Source organism: Dendrobates tinctorius, unplaced genomic scaffold, assembly GCF_039654945.1.
Source record: "Dendrobates tinctorius isolate UK_male_01 unplaced genomic scaffold, ASM3965494v1 ptg000203l, whole genome shotgun sequence".
In the NCBI taxonomy this organism is placed as follows: domain Eukaryota; kingdom Metazoa; phylum Chordata; class Amphibia; order Anura; family Dendrobatidae; genus Dendrobates; species Dendrobates tinctorius.
The window spans coordinates 24,433,296-24,458,869 of NW_027361870.1; the positions used below are offsets into that span (position 1 = coordinate 24,433,296).

The 25,574-nt window shown below is 45.0% G+C and overlaps 1 protein-coding gene across 3 annotated transcripts in view; it reads left to right on the forward strand.

Annotated features, from left to right (window-relative positions):
- Nucleotides 1-17,313, forward strand: part of GZF1 (GDNF inducible zinc finger protein 1) — a 28,611-nt gene extending 11,298 nt beyond the window's left edge. For all 3 annotated transcript variants that reach the window (XM_073553897.1, XM_073553896.1, XM_073553898.1), the window contains exons 3-6: nucleotides 7,291-7,385; nucleotides 9,661-9,828; nucleotides 11,563-11,720; nucleotides 16,762-17,313. In XM_073553897.1, coding sequence (XP_073409998.1) covers nucleotides 7,291-7,385; nucleotides 9,661-9,828; nucleotides 11,563-11,720; nucleotides 16,762-17,094 — 754 coding nt within the window. In that variant the 3' untranslated portion in view covers nucleotides 17,095-17,313. The remainder of the gene's footprint in view (nucleotides 1-7,290; nucleotides 7,386-9,660; nucleotides 9,829-11,562; nucleotides 11,721-16,761) is intronic.
- The last annotated feature ends 8,261 nt before the right edge of the window (nucleotides 17,314-25,574 follow it).

Below are 25,574 nucleotides of genomic sequence, written 5' to 3' on the forward strand. Positions count from 1 at the left end.
TCTTAGGAAAAGACTTGGTAATGTTCACTTTAGACTTAGAGTGCATATTACCACGTTCCGATTCATCCAGACCATCAAAAATAACTAAGGTTTGCGGTAAAAAGGGAAGGCAGGTTACATCATTATCAATTCCGTTGCCTCCCCTTCGGCCTGGCATCAGCAGCCAGGATCTTTACCAAGCTTATGATAGAGGTAGTAGCCTACCTAAGGGAAAGATATATCACGGTGATCCCCTATCTAGACGACTTCTTGGTAGTAGCAGATTCAATAGAGCAACTCAGAATCGACTGTCAGTCCGTAGTCTCCACGCTGCAGAAGCTCGGATGGATTGTAAACTAGGAAAAGTCAGACTTAGTTCCCAAACCAAGGATAAAGTTCTTGGGGGGTCATGCTAGATTCCAGCGCAAGAATGTCCTACCTACCAGAAGTAAAATTGACAAACATAAGAGAGAGGATTCGTCTATTTTCAAGAAACCGAACCTCCATCAGGGATGCAATGAAAATTCTGGGGCTGATGACATTCTGCGTAAAATGGAGCCAGTTCCATACTTGGGACCTACAGCTGGCGGTCCTAGCAGCTTAGAACAGAGAACAGTGTTCACTAGAAAGAAAGATACGGCTGTCCCCTCAAGTAAGGAGATCCCTACGCGGGTGGACCATTCCCAGAAATCTCCGATCGGGCGTATCATGGATCCAGTCCCCCTGTGTCACCATCACCACAGACGCAAGCCAACAAGGATGGGGCGGACATGTGCAAGGAAGCTACTTTCAGGGGCTCTGGAGGAAGGCAGACAATCCTCAAACTTCAGGGAGCTGCACGCAGTATGGAAGGTTCTAGTCCAGGCTGAAGAACAAGCACGTGAAGATCTTATCAGACAACGTAACAGCAGTGTCCTTCCTCCGTCATCAGGGTGACCCAAGGCATCCAGCATTACAGCGGCTAGCAGAACGGATCTTCACATGGGCAGAAGTATGGGTCCAGTCCATCTCGGCGGTGCATCTGGAGGGTACCAAGAATCAGGTCGCAGACTTCCTCAGCAGGAAGGAAATCGTTGCGACAGAGTGGGAGTTCAACAACGAGGTATTCAACATGTTATGCCTTCGCTGGGGAAGACCGGACGTGGATCTGTTCGCGACCCGACAGAACGCAAAAGTGGAATCCTTCTACTCTCTGAACCCTCGGGAGAGTCCAGCAGGAGTAGACGCCCTGTCCCAACCATGGACCAGGGGTCTTCTGTACGCGTTTTCCACCCCTCCCCCTGATCCCAAGAATCCTCAGGAAAATATGCGACGAGGGAGCGACAGTGATATTAGTGGTACCATTCTGGCCAGGAAGAAGCTGGTTTCCACTGCTGAAGAAAATAGCAGAAGACGATCCCTTTCTACTACCAAGAAGGAAGGACCTCCTACATCAAGGGCTGATTTTTCTTCAGAGGCCAGAATCCCTCAAGATAGCAGCATGGATCCTGATGGGCCGGTCCTGAGATCCAGGGGATTGTCGGACGAGGTTATCTCAATACTCCAAGCAAGCAGGAAGCCGGTGACATCCGCTATTTACTGCAAGAGAATCTGCAGCTTCTGTGTAGAGATGACAGTGGATACTGATCATCCAAATATTCCCAGAATCCTTGACTTCCTTCAGTCAGGATTCAAAAGAGGGCTTAAGCTCCCGTCACACACAGCGATCTCTGTTATGAATGAGTCACCGGGGGAGGAAAACACAAAAATACAAGCTAAGTCCAGGAAACCGGAGAGGTTGGTTGCTAGCGGATTGCAGACCCCCTGATCCTATTCACAGCAACTAACAGTAACCGTGGGGTGTTCCTACGGTGGTCCTAGACACCTCGTTCATAGCTGGAGAACTAAATAAACCTAAAGAAAGGGGAAATCTAAACTGCTCCAGAGCAAACCACAAAGCAATAGACAGCCCCCAACATGTATTGATGGTGAAAACACAAACACAGACAGAAAGACAGGCTGAGCAAACGATGGGGCTCTCACTAACTAGATAGGACAGGAAAGAAAAGCAACTGTCTGCAATCACGCAAAAACCCTGCCTAAAATAATGTCCTACACGTCTGATAGAAAAGGCCCTGAAGTCACTAGACTTCAAAATCACTATATCAGCACTCAGGTATATTGTGAAGACAGAGCAAAGAGATCAACTGATCAGAGACAAAAATGGAGTTCAGCCAGTCCCAACCAGGGCTGGCTGAACACAAACACTAAGTAAACAGACAAAATCTCATGGAACAATAGCAGAGCAAAAACTTAGCTTTAGTAGACAGGACTAAACTGGAGGCCAGAGCTCAGAGCAGAGAGGATCACCAGCAACCCAGCAGGGCGTCGGCAGCCTTATATCCACTCAGAGATTCCGGATGTCCAGTCACACTCCACCTGTTCAGATGACAGGTTTTTCCCATCCAAATCAATTTCACTACCTCCTTTCACCAGCAGAGGGAGTTCATCGGACATCAAAGGTGAAGGAGAAAATGAGCTCACAACAGATCTTGCTAGCGAGATCGCTGCTGAGTCACAAGATTTGTGACGCAACAGCGATCTCGGCAGCAAGATCGCTGTGTGTGACAGCTATCAGCGACCGGCCTCCCTGCCAGGTATCGCTGATCGCTGTTTAAATGTCTGGACATTTTTGGGGTCGCTGGTCTCCCTCTGGTCAGCACGCATCGCTGCGTGTGACAGGCGGGAGACCAGCGAGCAGGAACTGGCAACTAAGGTACACATCGGGTTTCTAAGGGGGCGCGCTGCTCCTAGAAACCCCGATGTGTATTTTAGTTATCAGCGCGCTGATGAAGGGAGCTGGTAACCAAGGTACACATCAGGTTTCTAAGTGCTGCGCACCCCTTAGAAACCCGATGTGTACCTTGGTTACCAGCTCCCTGCATCAGCGCGCTGGTAACTAAGATACACTGTGGGTAACTAAGCGACGTGCGTCGCTTGTTACCCGCATGTCGCTGGTCCTGATCGCTGGTGAAGCTGCCTGTTTGACAGCTCACCAGCGATCCTGACAAGGTGATATCGTTGTCGGGATCGCTGGTGAGTCGCTATGTGTGACGGGGCCCTTAGACCTAGTACACTGAGAGTGCAGATCGCAGCCCTCAGCGTATTCTATGATTCCTCTCTCTCTTCCCATCCCTGGGTAGCTAGGTTCTCCAGGGCCGTTCAGAGACAAAAGCCACTAATACGCAGGTCAATCCCGCCATGGGAGCTCAATCTAGTTCTGAACACATTATGTAGTGACCCATATGAGTTAACGGATGAGATGGAGGTCAGTAAGCTCTTTCTCAAGACTGCGTTCCTAGTGGCCATTACATCAGCGAAGAGGCTGGGAGAGCTACAGGCCCTGTCTATTCAGAACCCATACATGCAGGTCTTTTGACGACAGGATAGTTTTAAGACTTGACCCAGCTTTCCTACCAAAGGTTATTTCAGAAGCAAACATGAATCAGGAAGTGGTCCTGCCCTCACTTTGCCAACTCCCTAAAAACCAGAAAGAGAGCGTCTACCATAACTTAGACGTTAGGGAATCGGTTCTTAAATACCTAGAGTGGATAACAATTTGTTTATCCAGTATAGAGGGCCAAATAAGGGGAAGAAAGCTTCCAAATCCACAATTGTTAGATGGATAAAAACAATGATAGGTCTAGCCTATAGGGCACAGGGAAAGAGCCCTCCTGGGAGGTCTCAGGGCCCATTCAACTAGGGCGATGGCCATCTCTTGGGTGTAAAAAGGGGGGGCTTCAGCAGATCAGATCTGCAGAGCGGCATCCTGGTCCAGTCCTAGCACCTTTTCTAAACATTGTAAGTTGGATGTGGTATCAGCGCAGTTAGCATTCGGTAGAAAAGTGCTTCATGCGGTAGTCCCTCCCTAAAACCTTCATCCTTTGGTACTTCTCCATGGTGCTGTCAGGTGGATGACCTGGAAAACAGTAATTAGACCTACCGGTAATTGTGTTTCCAGAAATCCATCCTGACAGCACGGGTAATTCCCTCCTTTGTTATACTCTCCATGATAATGTGATGTAACATTTGTATGACAATTATGTGGAAATTTTTCTTTTTGCATCCATCCAGAGGTGTTACTTTGAAAAATCACTGAAGGGTGGTGGGGGAGGGTCCTTTTAAACTCGTTGTTTCCTGTCCCACTGAGGGTAAGGCCTGGATCACACTTCCGTTTTTTAAAATTCGCCTAAATCTGTCGTTTTCCGTTAAAAAAACGGATCCGCCATTTTTTTATTTTTTTTTTGAGGATCCGTTTTTTTGTCCCATAGACTTCCATTAGCGGCTACCGCGGATCCGTCAAAAAAACGGATCCGTTTGCGGCAAAACGGAAACGGATCCGTTTTTTCACACTCTGACGGATGCATGCGGATGCCAAAAAACGGATGTGTGAAACAGGGCTTAGAAGGACGTCCTCCATGGTGCTGTCAGGATGGATAATTTTGTCTCATCCACTTTAAAGGGGTTATCTAGAGCAAGTTTATTTTCTTTTTTTTTTTTACTATGGCCATAAAAACTAAATGGCAGATACTTGCTAATTAACTGTCAGTTCTGCCCCGCTTCGGCTGTGTGGTCATCGACTGCTCTTGCTGGTGATTCAGCTGCTCCATTTCAAAACAACAGCTCTTCCTCTTCCGGGCGGCTCTGTCGACTGGTAACGTCATGCAGACCAAAATCTGTCTCCCCGCAGTTAGACAGCAGGGAGCTGGCTGTCAATAGCATGACATTGCTAGTCACACCCTATCAACTGAGTATCGCGGAAGAGAAGCTGTTGCTCTATCGATCGTGACATCAGCGGAAGCCACAGGATTGCCAGCAGAAGCGGGCTGTTACTGCTCTGTCCTGACAGAGATTGGTGTTAAATACCACAGACAGGCAGGTAGCAACTACCTGCCTGTTAATTCAGGCCAATATTAAAAAAATAGTAAAAAAAAAAAATCCTTTTTAACCTTTGTGTTTTGAAAGAATAGTTTTCATTCAAATTACAACAACCTATTATGTCCCCCTACCTCCCATGTTCACACCTGACAATTTAGAATCATTGGGGCCACCTTGCAACTTTGGAACAACAACAAATATTTAGCACCTATCTAAAGGCTTGGGGATTGTATGATGGCGGGGTCTGACTTCTGGATATCCCATTAATTCAGAGAATTGGGGTCCCATGTGAATGGAGCAGAAGTGCACATGCATGTCCACCTCTCCACATACTACTGTAGGGCTATGGAAGAGTGGTAGCTTTGTGTGTGACCACTAATTCCATACATAGTGAATGGAGCGGTGGTTATTTGTGATGAGCGAATGTGCTCGGATAACATGTTATTCGGGTATATTGGGTGTGTTCGGATAATATGGTCGAGTTCCCGCGGCTGTTAGACGGCTGCAAGACGTGGATATTGCCTAACAAACGGGCAATCCCTGCATGTGTTGCGGCTGGTTTAACAGTCTCGAGACATGCAGCAACAGGAAATTTCACATATTATCTGAACATGCCCAAGATACTCGGATGACACCCGAACATGCTCGGTTAACACGTTATCCAAGCACGATTGCTCATCACTAGTGGTTATATATAGAGATACTGCTCCATTCACAAGGGGGTTTTACCAAAAACCCTTATTTATCCCCAGCCAATGTTACCCCCACCAATAATGAGAACAGTGGTCCCATTGGTTGGGAAAAATAAGTGTTGTTGGTGGGATAACTCTTTAACTGTACCTTAGAAAATGAAGTATGTAAAGTATATTTGTCGTTTGTTAAAGCAGTTTTCCTCTACTAGGACAACCCCCTTCTAATTCCTCACCCTTGGCCCCGATAAAATAAGACTATGCTCACGTTCCGCACCGGTGCAGTTCCTCTTGTGTCGGCACTCGCGGTTCCCGGGCCTGTGATGCGGTGGAATGACATGTGATGCCCGGCGTCCAATAAGTGTTGGTGTCACTGTCTCCACCTTCGGACAAATTCAACATGAAGAGGAAGTCCGGGCTGCAGCTGATCTCACTTCCTCTTTATGTTCAATTTGACAGAAGGTGGGGACAGTGACACCAGTGCCGATTGCATGACACATGTTGCCCGGCGTCCAACCTCACGAGAGCCCCGCAAGTGCCGACACGGGAAGTGAGCCTTTTTATTTTATCGGGCCAAGTGTGGGGAATGAGAATGGGTTGTCCTAGTAGTGGACTACTCGTTTAGTTAGCAGTGAAGTGTCGTTGGGCGAGTCTGGACCTTCCAAGTGTTTGGCAGAATTATCGTTAAGTCCTTTTTCTCTTAGTTCTTAGTTAACGTGGATGGCGCCTATGACTTCTCCATAGGCTGCTGTGAGCTGGCACATGTGCACTGGGCGTTCCTTTTTGTGGGTAGAGAAATCATTGTGGGTCTGTGCATTCTATAGATTGATGCAAGTGCAGAATGGTAATAATGGTTTGTCCAGAAATGGGATAATGTATTGCTCATGCGCTAGTTCTCTTCTGGAACGGCCTGTGGATGACGTCAAGGTGTCATCTATGTCACTCGAGACATGGGGCTGACATATAGGCGATTCTGACGATAATGTGGAAGGTGTGGATCAATAAGTGTACAAAGATCTTTGGATGACCTGTATTGCGGTGAGACATATTCGTAAGGGCATGTACTATAACATCTGGTCTGACATAAGAAGTCCATCTTGACTTCATGTCCACATTCTAATCCACCTGAACTCCAAGTTCAGGGATTTTGTTGGCTTAAAGGTGTAAGCTGTCCATACAGAGAAATACATGTAGTGCACTCCATCATTTAGGGTAAAAAAAAATCATATTTTTATTCTAGATGTATTAAAAACATAATGTAAACCTACTGTGACTTTAAAGAGTGAGGGTTCCTTCCTTTCCAGCGTGTTTCACACAGTCAGGTTTTTACTCATGGCGTACTTTTAAACATTCTGGGACTTATTCATTACACTATGCCTTGAGTAAAAACTGGAGTGTTTGGCTTCTTTCAGCGCGTATCACACTCTTCCAGGCACAGTATGGTTGTACCATGTTCTTAATGGCTCTTTTAATTAAAAAATTAGGGTTTTGGTTTTTTTGCCCAAGTGCTGGAGAGGAAAATCTCAGTCCATGCAGAACTGATAGCTGCACGCAGCGGGAATAGATCCCAAGTTTGGGTGAGTATTTTGGGCTACTGTAACCTGTGTGCCCCTTATATACAAGCCCCCAGAGTTTTTCTTGATGTGTAATATTTTATATATCTATATATAATCTTGATTTTGTATTTATTTTCCTTACCACACAGAATCCACACTGGAGAGAAACCCTTTGCCTGTGAGGAGTGCGAAGCTAAATTCACACAGAATCATATGCTTATTTATCATAAAAGGTGTCACACAGGTAACAAATGTCATCCACTATTAATGATAATCTTTATATGGTGCCAACAAATTCCTCAGCGATGTACAACTGGAAACAAGTAAAATGAACAATGATTGCAGCACATCTATTATTAAACTGGACGCAGATAATATAGGGTCTAATCTGTGTCTCCTGTAGACACACACTGCATACTCACAAATATTCAGTTGATTAAAGGGGTTGTCTCATGTTCCCATCTTCAGGAGTGCACTGTTCCTCTTCCTCCCGGTTCAAGCTGCCATGTACTGCCGCAGTGCGTTTTCTCTGTATGGGCTCATACTCGCTTGCGAGAGACTCGCACAAAAACCTGGCACTGGGACTGGAGCGTGCGGCTATATAGAAATACATGTAGCCGCACGCTCCAGTCAGAGTGCCGGCAGCAGTGCCAGGTTTTCATGTGAGAGACTCGCACGAGTCTGGGGGAGGAGCAGCTGCTCTCTGCACTGAGGCTGCTAGAGGGGGAGGATTTGTTACTGTGTGAGGAGGGCTTGTTCATGTGGTAGGGGAGGGCCTGTTGGTATGGAGGGTGGGGTTGTTGCTATAGAGGGCATGTTTTTAGTAGAGTAGGAGGAAACGACCAGTTCTCATTTCAATGCCAGAACACACACCCCTGGACGTTTTTCTTACAAGCAAGAGATGATATCTAGCAAACCCTGCAAACTGTCCACAGAAGGTAAATTACTACTTGTCAGCATTCTGCAGCCCAGATATGCACTGAGATTATGTGAAAAGCCCGGACAACCCCTTTAAGGATGGACTGGAGAGGTGCAAGGGTGTTAGCAGGGAGGCCACAGAAAAGGATGTTGCAATAGTCGATGAGGGCATGCACAAGCATTTTAGTAGATTGAGGGTTGAGGAAGGGACGGATTCTGGAAATATTTTTGAGCTGGAGGCAGCAGGAGGTGGAGAGAGCTTGGATGTGTGGTTTGAAGGACAGGGCAGAGTCAAGGGTTACTCCGAGGCAGCGGACCTCTGGTTCGGGGGAAAGCGTGATGTTGTAAGTTGTTATAGAAAGGTCGGGTAAGGAAGATCTGTGAGATGGGGGGGGAAAGATGATCAGTTCAGATTTATCCATATTGAGTTTGAGGAAGTGAGAGGAGAAGGAGGATATGATATGGCTGATAGACACTCTGGGATTCTGGAGAGCAGAGAGGTGATGTCTGGGCCAGAGAGGTAGATCTGAGTATCATCGGCATAAAGGTGGTGCTGGAATCCATGGAACTTTGAGTTTCCCCAGGCCAAGTGTGTAGATTGAGAAGAGTAGGGGTCCTAGAACAGAGCCTTGGGGGACTCCAACAGAGAGAGGGTGGGATGAGGAGGTAGTGTGGGAGTGGTAGACGCTGAATGTGCGGTTGGAAAGGTATGAGGAGATCCAGGATAGGGCGAGGTATTTGATGCCAAAGGAGGAGAGGATCTGTAGTAGGAGGCAGTGGTCAACTGTGTCGAAAGCAGAGGACAGGTCTAGAAGGAGGAGTATAGAGTATTGTCCGTTCGCTTTGGCTGTATGTAGGTCGTTGGTAATTTTGGTCAGGGCTGTCTCAGTGGAATGATGGGGGCGGAAGCCAGATTGTAGATTGTCAAAGAGCAAGTTAGATGAGAGGTGGGAGGAAAGTTCAGCGTGGACGTGCTTCTCCAGGAGTTTAGAAGCGATTGGGAGCAGCGATATTGGGCGATGGCTGGACGTGGCTGTTAGATCGAGGATTGGCTTTTTGAGGATAGGTGTGATTGTGGAATGTTTGAAAGCAGAAGGGAAGGTACCGGAAGTTAGTGATAGGTTGAAGAGGTGGGTTAGGGATGGGATAAGTGTGGCGGTGATTTGGGGAGGAGTTGGGATGGGGTCAAGTGCACAAGTGGTGAGGTGTGATTTGGAGAGAATATGAGCAAGCTCCCCTTCAGTGATGTTAGATAAGGAGGTTATGGGTTTTGGGCATTGGTCTGGAAGCATTTGTATCAGGAAGCAGTATAATTACAAATAGCCATATACAAATATATATATATTTTTCACGTAGTACTTTCTGATGACCGACTCCCCCTACCCCTATATGTATATATTGACCCTCTACACCTAATATCTGAGTCTTTTTATTAATTTTCTTGTCTGTTAGATGTATTAGATGTGATTCCCTACATTATGATTTAATAAAGAAACATTTGTTTTTTAATAGACTATGTTGGCTCTGTGTTTATAGTGTTCTATTAATGTATTTATGTAATAGTGATCTGGATGTCTTCTCTCCCGCTGGTACTGACATAGGAGAGAGGCCTTTCATGTGTGAGACCTGTGGGAAAAGCTTTGCCTCCAAAGAATATCTAAAGCATCACAATCGCATCCATACCGGAGCCAAGCCGTTTAGGTGTGATATCTGCTTCAGGACGTTCGCGCAGAGGAATTCCCTCTACCAGCATAATAAAGTGCACACCGGTAACACAAACCTATCGTCTGTCTGGGAGGAACCTGGTTGTGACAATAGTGTCTCTATAGTTTCAGATGACTTTCAGAATAATCTGTCTATGAGGATTTACATTGTTTCAGGTCATTATATGACTTGTATCTGCATTTTCCCCCAGTTTTCCCCTCTGCAGGTTTTCTCTAATTTTCAGGGGGGAAGACTAGATTCTGTGATGTCTCCAATGTACAGTACACAGAAAAGAGGAGATCTGCTCCCCGATCTTTGTAGCAGGCACAGGATCAGCAGCAGTGTGGAGGACAATAACCAGCAGTGTAACTGTGAAGCCCCACTGTCATGACATCCAACGCTCACGTAAAGCTACAGCTCTGTTTTTGTGTCTCTCTACAGTTTCTTTTCTTTCCTTCTTATTCTGCGGGCAGCATGCAACCAGATCCCTTGACTTTTAGCTGTATTCTACAGTGAATAAAGACTTCAAGAAGCAGCAGCAAAAATGGCGCTCTCCTTTTAGAAGCCTCCTTCAACAGAGCCCCCCGGCTGTCATAGCAACCCATTGGTGTTCCGCAATCATGTCGATGGGCACCCTTTGAGCCCGCTCCATACACCCACTTCCGACTTGCGCCGTACATGTACGGTGGTTGTCGAGAAGGGGTTAAACTTTGTGTTTGCCATGAGCTCTCAATGATGAATAGGGGGAGCATAGGCTTTTCTGCAAAGTGTCATCAGAGGAGCATGTGCCACTTTTCTCTTTTTTGGGCGCCTTTGACTCTACAAAACCCGACAGTAAAAATAACTGTTACATGGCGACGCTGAGCCGGATCCAGGGCGGGTGAGTTAAGCAATTTATTTTTTAAAACAAACTGCAACCGGGGGACACAGGTTTTCTGAAACTGGAAAACCTCTTGAAAAGTAATGTCTCATAGAGGCCGCTCCTTTCCTCTCTCTACACAAAGCAGGGAGTGTAAATCTGCTGCTTCTGCGGTGGCTAGCTCTCGGTTCCCTATATTATATTTACGTGTTCTATGTAAGACACTTTGTGCTTGATCCGTATGTTTGTCAACTCCATGAACAAGATGTTACCCACATTTGGATTTTAGAGATTTTTGGCCTGTTATTTGTTTCCCTTTTTTCATGCTGCAGTTTTATCTTTAGGAGTTATGCACCCCAGGTTCTGCTTGGACAGGCTTTTTGAGTCAGAAACATGAATATTAAGACCATTCTTCCAAAAAGCTTTTTCACAAAGTGTGAGATGCTTAGTTTTGTCAAATATATAGGAATAGGGTAAGACAGGTACCCAGGTCACTGAGGAGTCAAATTACATTCTGCCTCTAGAAATCCATGGAAAGAGGAGCAGAGTGTTGGGCAGGGGAAAGCCAGGGGGAGAGAAACTGTGATGCTGCTTTCTAGTAAGTGTTTTACTTCAGAGCTGCATTCACAGCTACACAGTTGCTCAGTGCATCTCTATAATATCCTCCATGCTGCTGCTAAGCCTGTGGTATAGACACACTGGAGCAGGATCTCTTCTTCTCTGCTTTTTATTGAAGACATAGCAGGTCGTTCCCATGTCCAACATTAGATCAAAAGCCCTTGAAAATTTGACATGGAGCCTGCCTAGGGAAAAACTGGTAAAATGTACATATGTATAACAGGTTATCCGTAAAAGTCATTTGAAAAGCGAAGTAAGATTAAAGGAGACTTATTTACAGCAATGTGTCATTTTGGTTAATTCTGTCTGATCTTCTTATTAGGAGAGCGTCCATATTGTTGTAAACAATGTGGAAAGCAGTTTACTCAGCTGAACGCGCTGCAACGGCACGAACGGATCCACACAGGAGAGAAGCCATTCATGTGCATTGCTTGTCAGCGGACCTTTACTGACAAGTCCACCCTCCGCAGGCACACCTCCGTAAGACCTTTGTTCTTTTGTGTAGACCAGCATAACAGTATATAGGGGCCTTTGATAGCCTGTGGCTCTTTGTTGCACAGTGCAGTTTTGCAGGTTTTTTTTTTCCTTCCTTCAGTAGCCAAAACTAATATTGATTCCAAGAAAGTAAAGTTTATAACTTTCTTTTGTTTTCCTTTCTGTTTAAGTTTCACGTTTGATTTTCAATTAGGGCAGCATAGTATCGGGACGGGTCCATTTTACATTGTAGATCGGACGTTCTCTCCAAAATTGGCTGCGTTCTTTAACCCCTTAACCCCCAAGGGTGGTTTGCACGTTCATGACCGGGCCAATTTTTACAATTCTGACCACTGTCCCTTTATGAGGTAATAACTCTGAAACGCTTCCATGAATCCTGGTGATTCTGACATTGTTTTCTCGTGACATATTGTACTTCATGTTAGTGGTAAAATTTAATTTAAATAACTTGCGTTTATTTGTGAAAAAAATGGAAATTTGGCGAACATTTTTAAAATTTTGCAATTTTCCAACTTTGAATTTTTATGCCCTTAAATCACAGAGATACGGCACACAAAAAACTTAAGTAACATTTCCCACATGTTTACTTTACATCAGCACAATTTTGGAACCAAATTTTTTTTCTGTTAGGAAGTTATAAGGGGTAAAAGTTGACCAGCGATTTCTCATTTTTGCAATACCATTTTATTTTTACGGACCACATCACATTTGAAGCCACTTTGAGGGGTCTATATGATAGAAAATACCCAAAAGTGACACCATTCTAAAAACTGCACCCCTTAAGGTGCTCAAAACCACATTCAAGAAGTTTATTAACCCTTCAGGTGCGTCACAGGAATTTTTTTGAATATTTAAAAAAAAAAATAAAAAATTGACTTAACTTTTTTCACAAAAAAAATACTTCAGGTTCAATTTTTTTATTTTACCAAGGGTAAAAGGAGAAATTGGACTGCAAAAGTTATTGTGCAGTTTGTCCTGAGTACGCTGATACCTGATATGTGGGGGGGAAACCACTGTTTCGGCGCATGGCAGAGCTCAGAAGTGAAGGAGCGCCGTTAGACTTTTTCAATGCAAAATTGGCTGGAATTCAGATCGGACGCCATGTCACGTTTGGAGAGCCCCTGATGTACCTAAACAGTGGAAACCCCCCACAAGTGACCCCATTTTGGAAACTAGACCCCCCAAGGAACTTATCTAGATATGTGGTGAGAACTTTGAACCCACAAGGACTTCACAGAAGTTTATAACGTACAGCGGTACAATTAAAAAAATCATATTTTTTCCACAAAAATGATCTTTTCACCCCCCAATTTTTATTTTCCCAAGGGTAACAGGACCCTAAAAGTTATTGTGCAATTTGTCCTGAGTACGCTGATACCCCATGTGGGGGTAAACCACTATTTGGGCGCATGGCAGAGCTCAGAAGGGAAGCAGCGCCATTTGACTTTTTTGGCTAGAATTGAGATCGGACACCATGTTGCGATTGGAAAACCCCTGATGTACCAAAACAGTGGAAACCCCCCACAAATGACACCATTTTGGAAACTAGACCCCCCAAGGAACTTATCTAGATGTGTGGTGAGCACTTTGAACCCCCCCCCCCTCAGTGCTTCACAGAAGTTTATAACGCCCGGGCGTGAAAATAAAAAAAATCATATTTTTTTTTCAACAAACATGATCTTTTAGTCCCCATTTTTTTATTTTCCCAAGGGTAACAGGAGAAATTGGGCCCCAAAAGTTGTTGTCCAATTTGTCCTGAGTACGCTTATACCCCATATGTGGGAGAAAACTACTGTATGGGCACACGTCGGGGCTCGGAAGGGAAGTAGTGACGTTTTGGAATGCAGACTTTGATGGAATGCTCTGTGGGTGTCATGTTGCCTTTGGAGAGCCCCTAATGTACCTAAACAGTGGAAACCCCCCACAAGTGGCCCCATTTTGGAAACTAGACCCCCTAAGGAACTTATCTAGATGTGTGGTGAGCACTTTGAACCCCCAAGGGCTTCACAGAAGTTTATAACGCCCGGGCGTGAAAATAAAAAAATCATTTTTGTCCATAAAAATGATATTTTTGCCCCCAATTTTTTATTTTCCTAAGGGTAACAGGAGAAATTGGACCCCAAAAGTTGTTTTGCAATTTGTCCGGAGTAGGCTGATACCCCATATGTGGGGGTAAAACACTGTTTGGGCGCATGGCAGAGCTTGGAAGGGAAGGAGCGCCATTTGACTTTTTCAACGCAGAATTGTCTGGAATTGAGATCAGACGCCATGTTGCATTTGGAGAGCCCCTGATGTGCCCAAACAGTGGAAACCCCTCAATTCTAACTCCAACCCTAACCCCAATACACCCCTAACCCTAATCTCAGCCCTAACCCTAATGGGAAAATGGAAATAAATACATTTTCTTTTAATTTTTTTATTTTTCCCTAACTAAGTGGGTGATAACGGGGGGTTTGATTTACTATTTATGGCGGTTTTTATATTTGGCAGCTGTCGCACGCTAAAAGACGCTTTTTATTGTAAAAATAGTTTTTGCATCACCACATATTGAGAGCTATAATTTTTCCATATTTTGACCCACCGAGTCATGTGAGGTCTTATTTTTTGCGGGACGAGTTGACGTTTTTACTGGTACCATTTTCGGGCACGTGACATCTTTTGATCGCTTTTTATTCCGATTTTTGGGAAGAAAAACCAGCGTTTCATGAATTTCTTTTGGGGGGTGCGTTTACACCGTTCCGCGTGCGGTAAAATTGATAAAGCGGTTTTATTCTTCGGGTGAGTAGGGTTACAGCGATACCTCATTTATGTCTTTTTTTTATGTTTTGGCGCTTTTATGCAATGAAAACAATTTTACATAAAAAATAATTATTTTGCATCGCTTTAGTCTGCGAGCTATAACTTTTTAATTTTTTTGCTGATGATGCTGTATGGCGGCTCGTTTTTTGCGGGACAAGATGACGTTTTCAGCGGTACCATGGATATTTATATGCGTCTTTTTGATCGCGCGTTATTGCACTTTTTGTTCGGCAGTATAATAATAAATCATTATTTTTTCCTTCGTTTTTTAATTTTATTTTTTAAGGGGTTCGCTAAAGGGGTTAACTAATGGGACAGTTTTATAGGGTGGGTCGTTACGGACGCGGCGATACCAAATATGTGTACTTTTATTATTTTTGTTTATTTCCAAAAAATGAATTTATTAGGGAATATTTTTTTATTTTTTTTTAATTAGCGATTTTTTTTTTTTTTTTTTTTTTTTTTTTTTATTTTTTTTTTTAAACTTTACTACATTGTCCCAGGGGGGGACATAACTGTCATGTGACCGCTGATCTGTCACATCACAGATCACTGTGACAGATCAGCGATCTGTCACAGGCACTGCACAAGGCTTCCTCGTGCCTTCACTTTGCAGGCACTGAGGAAGCCAGCTCCCTGCAGGCCCCCGAAGGTCCCCGTCGCCATCTTGGATTCGGGGACCTGCAGGGGTGGAGCCCCCTGCAGCAGCGCTGCATTTGTGCTGCTGGGGGGGCTCAGGGAAGCACGGAGGGAGCCCCCTCCCTGCCGATGCTTCCCTTTAGCCCCCGATACACCGCGATCGTGTTTGATCGCGGTGTGCAAGGGGTTAACGTGTCGGGGGTGGTCCGTGACGGCCCCTGACACATTGTGCCGGGTGTCAGCTGTGATAATCAGCTGACACCTGGCCGCGATCAGCGGCGCTCACCACGTGGGCGCCGCTGATCGCTGTGACGTACTATTCCGTCCCTGGGAATTAAGTCCCAGGGCACATGGACGGGATAGTACGTCACATGGCAGAAAGGGGTTAAAGAGAATCTGTCACCCATTTTGAATATCTTGATATTCACAAATGAAGTTGCGTTCAGCAAGCCGAGGGGGGGAGAAGGCAAATAAGCCCCTCCCATCGGACCGGACCGCGGTGATTTACATACATCTCATCCAACATAAAAAAAGGTATTTTATGCATCAAAGGTGCGGGGTTGGGGGGATCAAAATTCCTAATAGATCCTTATGTGACACACAATTGAATGATATCTTTACATGATATCACTAAAAATGGGTGACAGATTCCCTTTAAACGTTTCTCTACAATGTAGAAAAAGGGTTCTGTTCCTTTTTTACCCCACCATTCTTCTCTACAGTCTGTCTGGTATTGCAGCTCGGCCTTATTTCAATGAATGGGAAGAGCTTTATTATCAGATCCATTTGTGTACTGTAGCCTTTTTTTATGGGGACAAATCAGCAGAATCTCGTTTGTAAGGCTGATGCTATGCAGTGGCTCTGGCCCCCATGTAGATTACCTTGTGGAAGGTGATGAAGTGTGACAAGCAAGACACAAAAAGGCAGAATAAGCTGGACTTTTGTTTTGTAGTACTTTGTAGGCTGCAACGTGACCTCCTTCACCTGCATTAGGGCTCGTTCACATGACCTTATTTTTTGGTCTGAGTGCTGTCTGTGAAGAAAAATGGATCGCACTCAGACCGATGTAATTTAATAGGGCACTGAAGATGAGCGTTTTTATTTATTTTTGTTTGTCACTGACCGAATCTGCATGTGACAAAAAATCGCAGCATGCCCTTGTTTCTTCTGTAAATCAGATCAGACTCGTCCATTTAAGTGTATGGGTGAGTAAAAAAAATAAAAACTGGTTGCCATATAGATCAACAGTATCTGAATTTTGTGGATAAATTCCAATCTCGTAACATAGGAAAGTGTATCTGTAAATGGGTTTGTAAATGATTAATAGCTGCTACCGTAAAAAACAGATTGCACATTTTTTGGATAAAAATCTGACCCTTTTTTTTTTTTTTTTTTCTAAATCCCCTCATATGAACCTGTGATGTAGAAGCAGGACAGCGTGTGCTTTGGTCATGCTACCGGTACGGCCACAGTCACCATGTAGTCCAATCCCAAAACGAACAATTCCTGTTCTCGCAGATTATGAACATCTCACCGATTATGTGATCCCTTCTATGAGCTCTTTTTTCTCACATATTCTTTATTACAGATCCATGATAAAAATACACCCTGGAAATCGTTCCTTGTTGTTCTGGATCCTAAAGCAGAAGAAGGGCAAAAATCCGATGTGACTGAAGATGGAGATGAGTCCTCGAAGCCTGCAGAGAAGCTGACTTATCCAGAAAATGGTCACTACCAGAACCTGACTGTGGTGCCAGGAACTGTGGGTTTATTACAAGAAAACAATACTACCTCTATTCTAGGCTGTAAGACAGACTGCACTGTAATACCTCAAGAAGTGTATATAGCCACAACACTGAGCCACCTGACTGTCCTCCATACGCAGTCTGAATCCATACAGGCAGTGGTCAACCTGGAGTAAGCCACTCACGAATGCTGCACGTAGATGAGGATGTGGTGACTGTGACATGGACAAGAAGAGTCCCAACACCAGTCTTACCATTTTACCTGTGTAGGATACATGAACGGTTTGTTACCAAGGGAAGGCTCTGTTATTTTTGTGTACAGACTATTTTAGTTGTTGTTAGTTCTTTATCCTAAATGTCGTCTCCATCTGCTATAAATTTACATTCCAACCGGTGATTGTTTTTTTTTTTTTTTTTTTTTCAGTTTTGCAAATCTGTATAATGTCCATCTCCACAGAACAATCACTATCCAAATCAAAGATGATCCACTGCTCTCTAGGAGAAATCCACAAGGGAGCGGATCTTCTTTTATTTGGATTGTGTCCTTATACAGCACAGAGCTTCTGATGTCAAACTGCTCGTACAGGGGATATGCTGCTGACCTGGAGCAGTGTTTTTTATGGTTCTAAGCCAGATTCATTGTGTTCAATTACTTATTCAAGGTACCTCCAAGTCCTCCATACAAAGTTTATGGAAGTTAAAGAAACATCTTAAAGTTTGACTCAGACCCTCAATTACCAATATTTAATACCTCTCTTCCAGGAATAGTCCTTGATGTCAAGCGAAGAGGTGAATGCAGATTGCGTATGGACTTGTGTATCTCAAAGTCATTCCAAAACTAAACTTTATTCAGTTTCTACTTCTGATGCGGAGCTTCATGTGAGAAAGTTCTTAAACCTGTAGACAGGAGTTATGTTCACATGTCCAGTAATCATCACTTAGAACGGATCCAGCGGCAATCCGTTAGCAAAAATGTTGTGCAGAGACAACTTTTTTGTCCCGATCTAAAGAACTGATTTTAGCTGGATCTGTTCTTCTAACCTTGCAGTCTATGAAAAACAGATCCATGTAATAGTCATCCATTGTTCTCCAATTTGAAAAGGATCCTTTGTTTGCGTAGTGGTTCAGTGTCAAATGAATGATTACTTGGACGCTCACATGTCCAGTAGAATATGTAAAATATTTTTCCACCTCCAGAAAGCAAAAAACAGATCAAGTTTCAAATGGGAGAACAACGAATGGCTAATTAGTGGATCTGTTTTCCGCAGACTGCAATGTTCATCCCTTCACGACATGCGCCATGTATATAATGTATACGGCGCATGTCGGAAATAGGTGTATGGCGTGGGCTCACGCAGCAAGCCACCCCATACCTGGCAGGTGATCTCTGTGTACTGCAGCCAGGACCTGCCTCAAACAATGCCGGGTGGAGTGGAGCTCAACCTGTGATTAACCTGTTAAATGCTACTGTCAATCACGTGAGTGTCAGTACTTCCGCTCGGTGAATGTGATTGCAGGTCGCCAATGGGTTGTCATGGCAGCAGGGGGGTCAACTGATGACCCCCGTGCTTGTCATTACGGAAATCCTTTGAAACCCTGCTTGAAGCATCACTGCATATACCTCAAGTGATTGGACGATCACATCTTCAAGGAGGAAGATAAAATTAGTAAAAAGTGGGAAAAAAAAAAAAAAAAAACAGTTTGACTCCTGGAGGTATTTTGTTTTTGGATTTTCGTTTTTCGCTCCCCTTCTTCCCAGAGCCATAATTTTTTTTTTTTTTTTTACATGTACTGAAAGACGAGGAAAAAATTCAAAGTGTGGTGAAATTGTAAAAAAAAGTGCAATTCCAGTTTTTTTTTTTTCATTTTTTTTATTTACAGTGTTCACTAAATGCTAAAACTGACCTGCCATTATGATTCTCCAGGTCATTTCGAGTTCATAGACCCCAAACATGTCTAGGCTCTTTGTATTTTTTTTTTTTTTCAGAACATATAAAAAAGCTTGGTTAAAACAAAAAAAGGCGCCATTTTCTGAGACCTGTAGCGTCTCCATTTTTCATGATCTGGGGTTGGGTGAGGGCTTATTTTTGTGTGCCGAGCTGACCTTTTTAATGATTCCATTTTGGTGCAGATACGATCTTTTGACCCAAATAAGAAGACTAATGCTATTAAAGATCTGAGACGGCTCAGATTTAGCATTGGAGCCCATGAGTGTCGGGCTATGCCTCAGCTAATGACTCTCAGGACAAGGAAAGAGATCTGAATAGTCAACTGCACGTCCCATACAGGCAGAGTAATACGAGCGCATACGTTACAAGCGTGAAATTTGAGAATGTAGGCAAGGTGGTATGTTATCACTCATTATATGTAACCCCCTGACTGAAATCTTGTGTATTAGGTAATATTAGGTGTTGAGCTCATATTGGCTCATATTTCGCACATAACGTGTTATGCATACATGCATATTTCTCTGTCAGTGGTAAATGAGGTGCAATAAATAGTTTTTAAAACTTTTTTTTTTTTTTTTTACTCGCCCCTTAGTACTAATATATGAACACTAAAATTGTTCTTGATCATTAACAACATCCACCGTCTGGATACAATCATTCCATCACAGGACTTGAAGGACCAGACCTGACACTTCAAATGAAAGCTATCATTAGTACCACATGCCGGGCGTTCTGTGTCCTGACCCTAAGTGGGATGTTTTACATTAGGTTATAGCTTTCAGGATGACAAATTCTCAATACGTTGGAAAAAGTAACAACATCAGTATTTTTATATGGTTGCTACATGATTTTGTAGCAGGGTTTATGGTTCTGACAACAGTTATAGGAAATAGCCTTTTGGTTATGTTTTACTGCAAGTTCCTATACTTCGGACTGATTCCTATTTATTCTCAGGCTACGTTCACACAGGACCACTTGTTGCAGTTTATGGACAGATCTTGTTGCTTGGCACATCTAATCCTGGCAAAGCCATTGGCACTCCGAGTGCTGCCATATGGCGTCTCCACCAGGCGGCGTATTCTCTTCTACTGTCATGACCAAAAGTTTTGAGACCTGCACAACTTTACATTTTCACAAAGTTTACTGATGTAAATGTTTTTAAATCTTTTAGTCGGATGTTTCGACGTTTACTGAAGAACAATTATCAGCATTTCATAGGTTTCTAAACTTCTATTGAGAGAATGCATCAAGTTTGTGCAAACACTTCATATTTGCAGTATTCAGCCTTAAGGCCCCGTTACACATATTAATGTCCTAGTGATCCCACCAACGATCTGACATGGTTGGGATCGCTGGGACATCGTTAGCTGATCGCTGGTGAGCTGTCACATAGACAGCCCCTCCAGCGATCAGGACCAGCGAGCACGCTGGTTTCCAATGTAAACAGCGGGTATCTAAGAGCCGTGCGGTTCTTAGATACCCGCTGTTTACCTTGGAAACCAGCTCCCAGCGTCGCTGATTGCTGGTCTCTTGCTGCCACACGCAGCGATGCGCGCTGTCCAGCGGGAGACCAACGATCAAAAAATGGCCCAGGACGTTCCAGCGCGATCAGCGATACCCGGCAGGGTCACACACAGCGATATCGCTGTGGCGTCACAAAATCGGCGATATCGCTGTGTGTGACGGGCCTTAAGTTTTCGAGACTTCAACAGTTCTTAAGGGGTTTTATTAGAGAAAATCACTTGAAGTAGAGAGATTGGACTGTAGAGGACTGGGGTAAAGTTATTTTCTCTGATGAAGCCCGTTCAGACTGAAACATCTGGAAGAATGACTGTCCAGAGAAGATAAGATCAGGGCTGGGGTGAGCACGTACGCAGGGTAGGCACCTGCCTACAGCGCTACCTCTTGCCTCCCTGAGGATAACACACATTGAAGGCAGGAGCTGGCTGTTGCGGCTAACTCGTGTGCCCACTATTGCTATTGCATTATTTTTCTGTCAGTATGGCCATGTGAGGAGTTGTACTTTTGAATGACACCATTGCCTTTAACATTGTGTACTGGAAAATGGAAAAAAGATTCCAAGTGCGGTGACCTTGCAACAAAAAAGTGCAATTCCACAGTTGTGTTTTTTTTTTTTTTTTTTTTTTTTTTTTTTTTTTACCATGCTCACTAAATGCTAAAAGTGACCTGCCATTATGATTCTCCAGGTTATTAGGAGTTCATAGACACCAAACATGTGTAGTTTTTTTTTTTTTATTTACGTGGTGAAAACAAAATACAAACTTTGGTGAAAAAAAGGCGCCATTTTCCAAGACCTGTAGTATCTCCGTTTTTGTGATTTGGGGCCGTGTGATGGCTTATTTTTTGCGCGCCAAGATGACGTTTTTATTGATACCATTTTGGAGCAGATACGAACTTTTGATCGCTCGTTATTGCATTTTATTGCAATGTAGCGGCCACCAAAAAAAAGTAATTCTCGTGTTTTGAATTTTTGTTCAAAGGTTCCTGGATGTAAATGTTTACTGACCATGTCTCATTAGTACTGCGGTTCCTGTTCGGCCTGCAGTCTGATAAAGGCTGAAAACGCCCAGTATCTCCTTACCATTGTTGAGGACATACTGGTAGATGTAGGCTCATGAGATACAAATCTATATGGGCCTAGCTTAGGAGTCAGCTTGTTAGTTATTAAACACGTGATGTCGTAGACCTAATGGGAAAGGGAAGAATTAGCTGGACAATTAGCAACTGAAAGGGCCCCGTCACACATAGCGACTCACCAGCGATCCTGACAACAATATGAACTTGTCAGGATCGCTGGTGAGTCGCTACATGATCGCTGGTGAGCTGCCAAACAGGCAGCTTCACCAGCGATCAAGACAGCGACACGCGGGTAACAAGTGATGCATGCCGCTTAGTTACCCGCAGTGTACGTTAAGATACCAGCGCGCTGGTGCAGGGAGCTGGTAACCAAGGTAAACATTGGGATTCTAAGTGCCACGCCGCGCTTAGAAACCCGCTGTTTACCTTGGTTAACAGCTCCCTGGTATCTAACGTACACATCGGGTTTCTATGCGCCGTGCGGCGCTTAGAAACCCGATGTTTACCTTGGTTTCCAGCTTGCTGATTGCTGGTCTCCCGCCTGCCACACGCAGCGATGTGTGCTGGCCAGTGGGAGACCAATTATCAAAAAAATGTCCAGGCCATTCGAGCACGATCAGCGATACCCGGCAGGAGAGGGGCGGTCGCTGGTCAGTGTCACACACAGCGATCTCGCTGGTGAGATCGCTGTTGCGTCACAAAACTTGTGCCTCAGCAGTGTGTGTGTGACGGGGGCTTAAGTTTACAGTGCCATATAATATGATTGTAATATATTAAAGGGTACATCCGGGACATTCTGAAAAGCAAAAAAATGTGCCGAAGCACTAACAGGCATGTTAGTTAATGGGGTGGGACTTTTGAAGTCTTTCTGATTGCCAGGTGTGTTCCTGCTGCCTAACTGTCCCGCCTTGTTAACAGAGTGGAGCGGAAAAGAATCCCAATACTTTTTGGATGTGACGTCAGCAAAGGCTGCCGAATCCCCGGCAGGAGTGATCTGTGTCTGCTCTGTGCTGGGAAAGAACAGCGTTGGGCACAACAGGTAGGTATCAACTACCTTCCTGTTAGTACTTGGGTACATTTTTTGTTTTTCAAAAAATCCTTGATATTCCCTTTAGGCTACGTTCACATGTTCAGTATTTTACATTAGTATTTGTAAGCCAAAACCAGGAATGGAACAATCGGAGGAAATGTATAATAGAAACCCGTCACCATTGCTGCATTTTTCACCCACTACAAGTTTTGGCTTTCAAATATTGATGCAAAATACTGAACATGTGAACGTGGCCTTTACAAGGATAAAACAACCATACACATCGGACTCTTTTCATCTATAATGGGATCTGTTTAGTTTCCATTAGGGCATGTGCCAAATGCTGGAAACCAAACAGCCCCCATTATAGTTAAGTCATATTAGTTTCCGTGACGATCCTTGGGTCTGACATGAAATATAGGATGTTAGGGATGAATATCGCTATTTATCCCTCTTATTGTGTAAATGATGTACATACAATGACTGATTCCGTATCTAACTTTTGAAAATGCACTCTCAGTTGAGCTTCACCCCTAAAGAACATCATTATTTTTTTTTTTTTTTTTTTACTCTGTCGCCTTATTGGGGGACACAGAACCGTGGGTGTTATGCTGCTGTCCACTAGGAGGCGACACTATGCATAATCTGAAAAAGATTAACTTTGGCTCCTCCTCTGCAGTATACACCCCTGGATGGCGTCAGCCTTCTCCAGTTTTTGCTTAGTGTTGCAAGGAGGCACACCTAAGATTTTTTTTCTCTCTTCCGTTTTTTTCCTTAATTTTTTTCAACGGATTACAGATGAAGAAAAGCGGGTCTCCAGTGAGACCCCCGGCATGGCTCCCTCCTCGGTCCCCTATTAAGGGGTACCCGGTTGAGGTCGAGATGGTTCTTCCCCATGTCGCTCCTTCCCCAGTCCCTCGGGTACTGGTTCGAAGTCGAGAACCCCCCCCTCCTTCCCCAGTTTCCTTGGGCTCTGGGTTGAGGTCGAGGGTAGGACGAAGCCCCCTGACGGTGACAGCAGCACCCTCCCTAATCCCCCTCTGGGGGCATTAGGTCGAGACACCGCAGGTAGGGCCTGTACCAGGCACCATTCGGCCACTTACATGTCCAGGGACCCCAGCCCAGCTGCGGGCTCCTGTTTGGACCGGGGGAGGTGCAGGCAGGCATGGCACTTGTCAGAGACAGGGCTCCCGGCACCCCTGTCTCTGCGGCAGCACCAGCTGCATAGCACCTCAAAGGGACCCCCCACAGGGCCCAGGTGGCGCTCATGTCCCCACCGCTAGCCTACCGTTCAATCCGGGGGGGTCTGGTTGGAATCCGACCCTCCCCCGGACAACCGCGCCGTCCTGGAGACCTTCTGGGCATGAGCTATCAAATTTAGGCCGCGGCTTCGGCCTAGCCGAAGTCGCCGCCTTATGCCCGCCCCCGGATGACGAAAAATGACACTACAGTGTCATAGAAGGGGCGGATCGAGACAGGTAGGGCGCGCTTTTACATAGCTCTGCGCGCCCTTTTCAGCTCTCCGCCCCCTTCCCCCTCCACCTCAGAATCCGGTGGCCATCTTGCTGCACCTGAAGAAACTGAAGGCAGCACAGCAGTCTCTGGGGGGCACAAGAGGATTTACCAGCGCTGGACCTAGGGGGAGCACCGGTGGGGTAAGATCACAGCTGGGTCCTTTGTACTCAGCTGTGAGTTCCTGTAACCTATAACGCTCCCCTACCCATCCTTTCCTCTGCGTAGATACACCTGTAGGGCCTCTGCGAATAGTTACTATGTCGGGCTCAAAAAAGGACCAGGCAAGACTGCTTTTGCGCAGTCTGCACAGCCTGCAAGGCCACTCTCCCCAGCGGCAGCACGTACCCGCACTGCTGGGACTACCCAAACAAAAGCAACGCTTCTGCGGCCGCTACTGCGCCAGAATGGGCGACTCAGATGTCGCAGTCTATAACAAAGTCTATAGATAACCTGACCTCCTCACTACTGCAGGCTCTGCAGGGTCATGTCTCGACTATGAACGTTACCCAGCAAAGGGACGTCCGGTATCAGGAACAGGCCGCTTACGACAGTTCGAGACGTAAGCAGACCCACAGGTCGCATTCATCTGCGTCCTCACATAGCACTAGGTCGTCCCCCTCCAGGGAGAGACAGTGGCTACAGGTCACCGAGACCGTCCCCTGATACAGAGAGACAATGTGGATCTCCAACGATCTCAGACCACACAAGACTCAGAGGGCATATTTGACTCCAACTCAGATAACGAAACAAGGAACGCTCTGCTCCCTTGTCCCCCTAACAATGCTGCGCTAGTTGAGGATATAATCTCTTCCATCCTTCGGGTGCTAGACTTTTCTGATCCAACCCCTGAAGTACCAGAACACAAGATTTCCTTTGAAAGTGTTCAGAAACCATCTGAGGTCTTTCTTGATCACCCGGAATTTCAAAAAAAAAAAAAAAAAAAAAATACTTTCTAAGCATTTTTCGCAGCCTGAGAAAACGCCAATCGCAAATACTTGAAAGCAAAGTACCCCTTCCCACAGAAGGACACTAAGGATTGGACAGATCCGCCTAAAGTGGATCCTCCAGTCTCTAGGCTGACAGCACAAACGCTTCTCTCGCTGCCTGACAGCTCAACCCTCAAGGACGCAGCAGACAGACAGGTAGAACGCATGGCTCGTTCAATCTTCGAGGCGGCAGGTGCCTCTTTAGCTCCTGCATTTGCTTCAGTTTGGGCAGCCAAGGCCATTATGGCCTGGGCTGATCTATTACAACAGGGCCTCCAAGCTTCAAATCCTCAGCTGGCGGACCAGGCGGTGCAAATTGCAGTAGTGACCGATTACATGGTCCATGCAGCGTTGGATTCTGCAAGAGGGGTAGCGGAAATAGCATCAAATGCCATCACAATCCGGCATATTCTCTGGCTAAGACAATGGAAGGCGGATGCGGCCTTAAAAAAGTCCCAAACAAATCTCACGTACTTCAGGGGCCGTCCTTTCGGTGGAAAGCTGGATACAATGATATCCAATGCTACCGGGGGTAAAAGTACTTCCCTCCCTCAGCTGAAACCAAAACGCACGTTTAA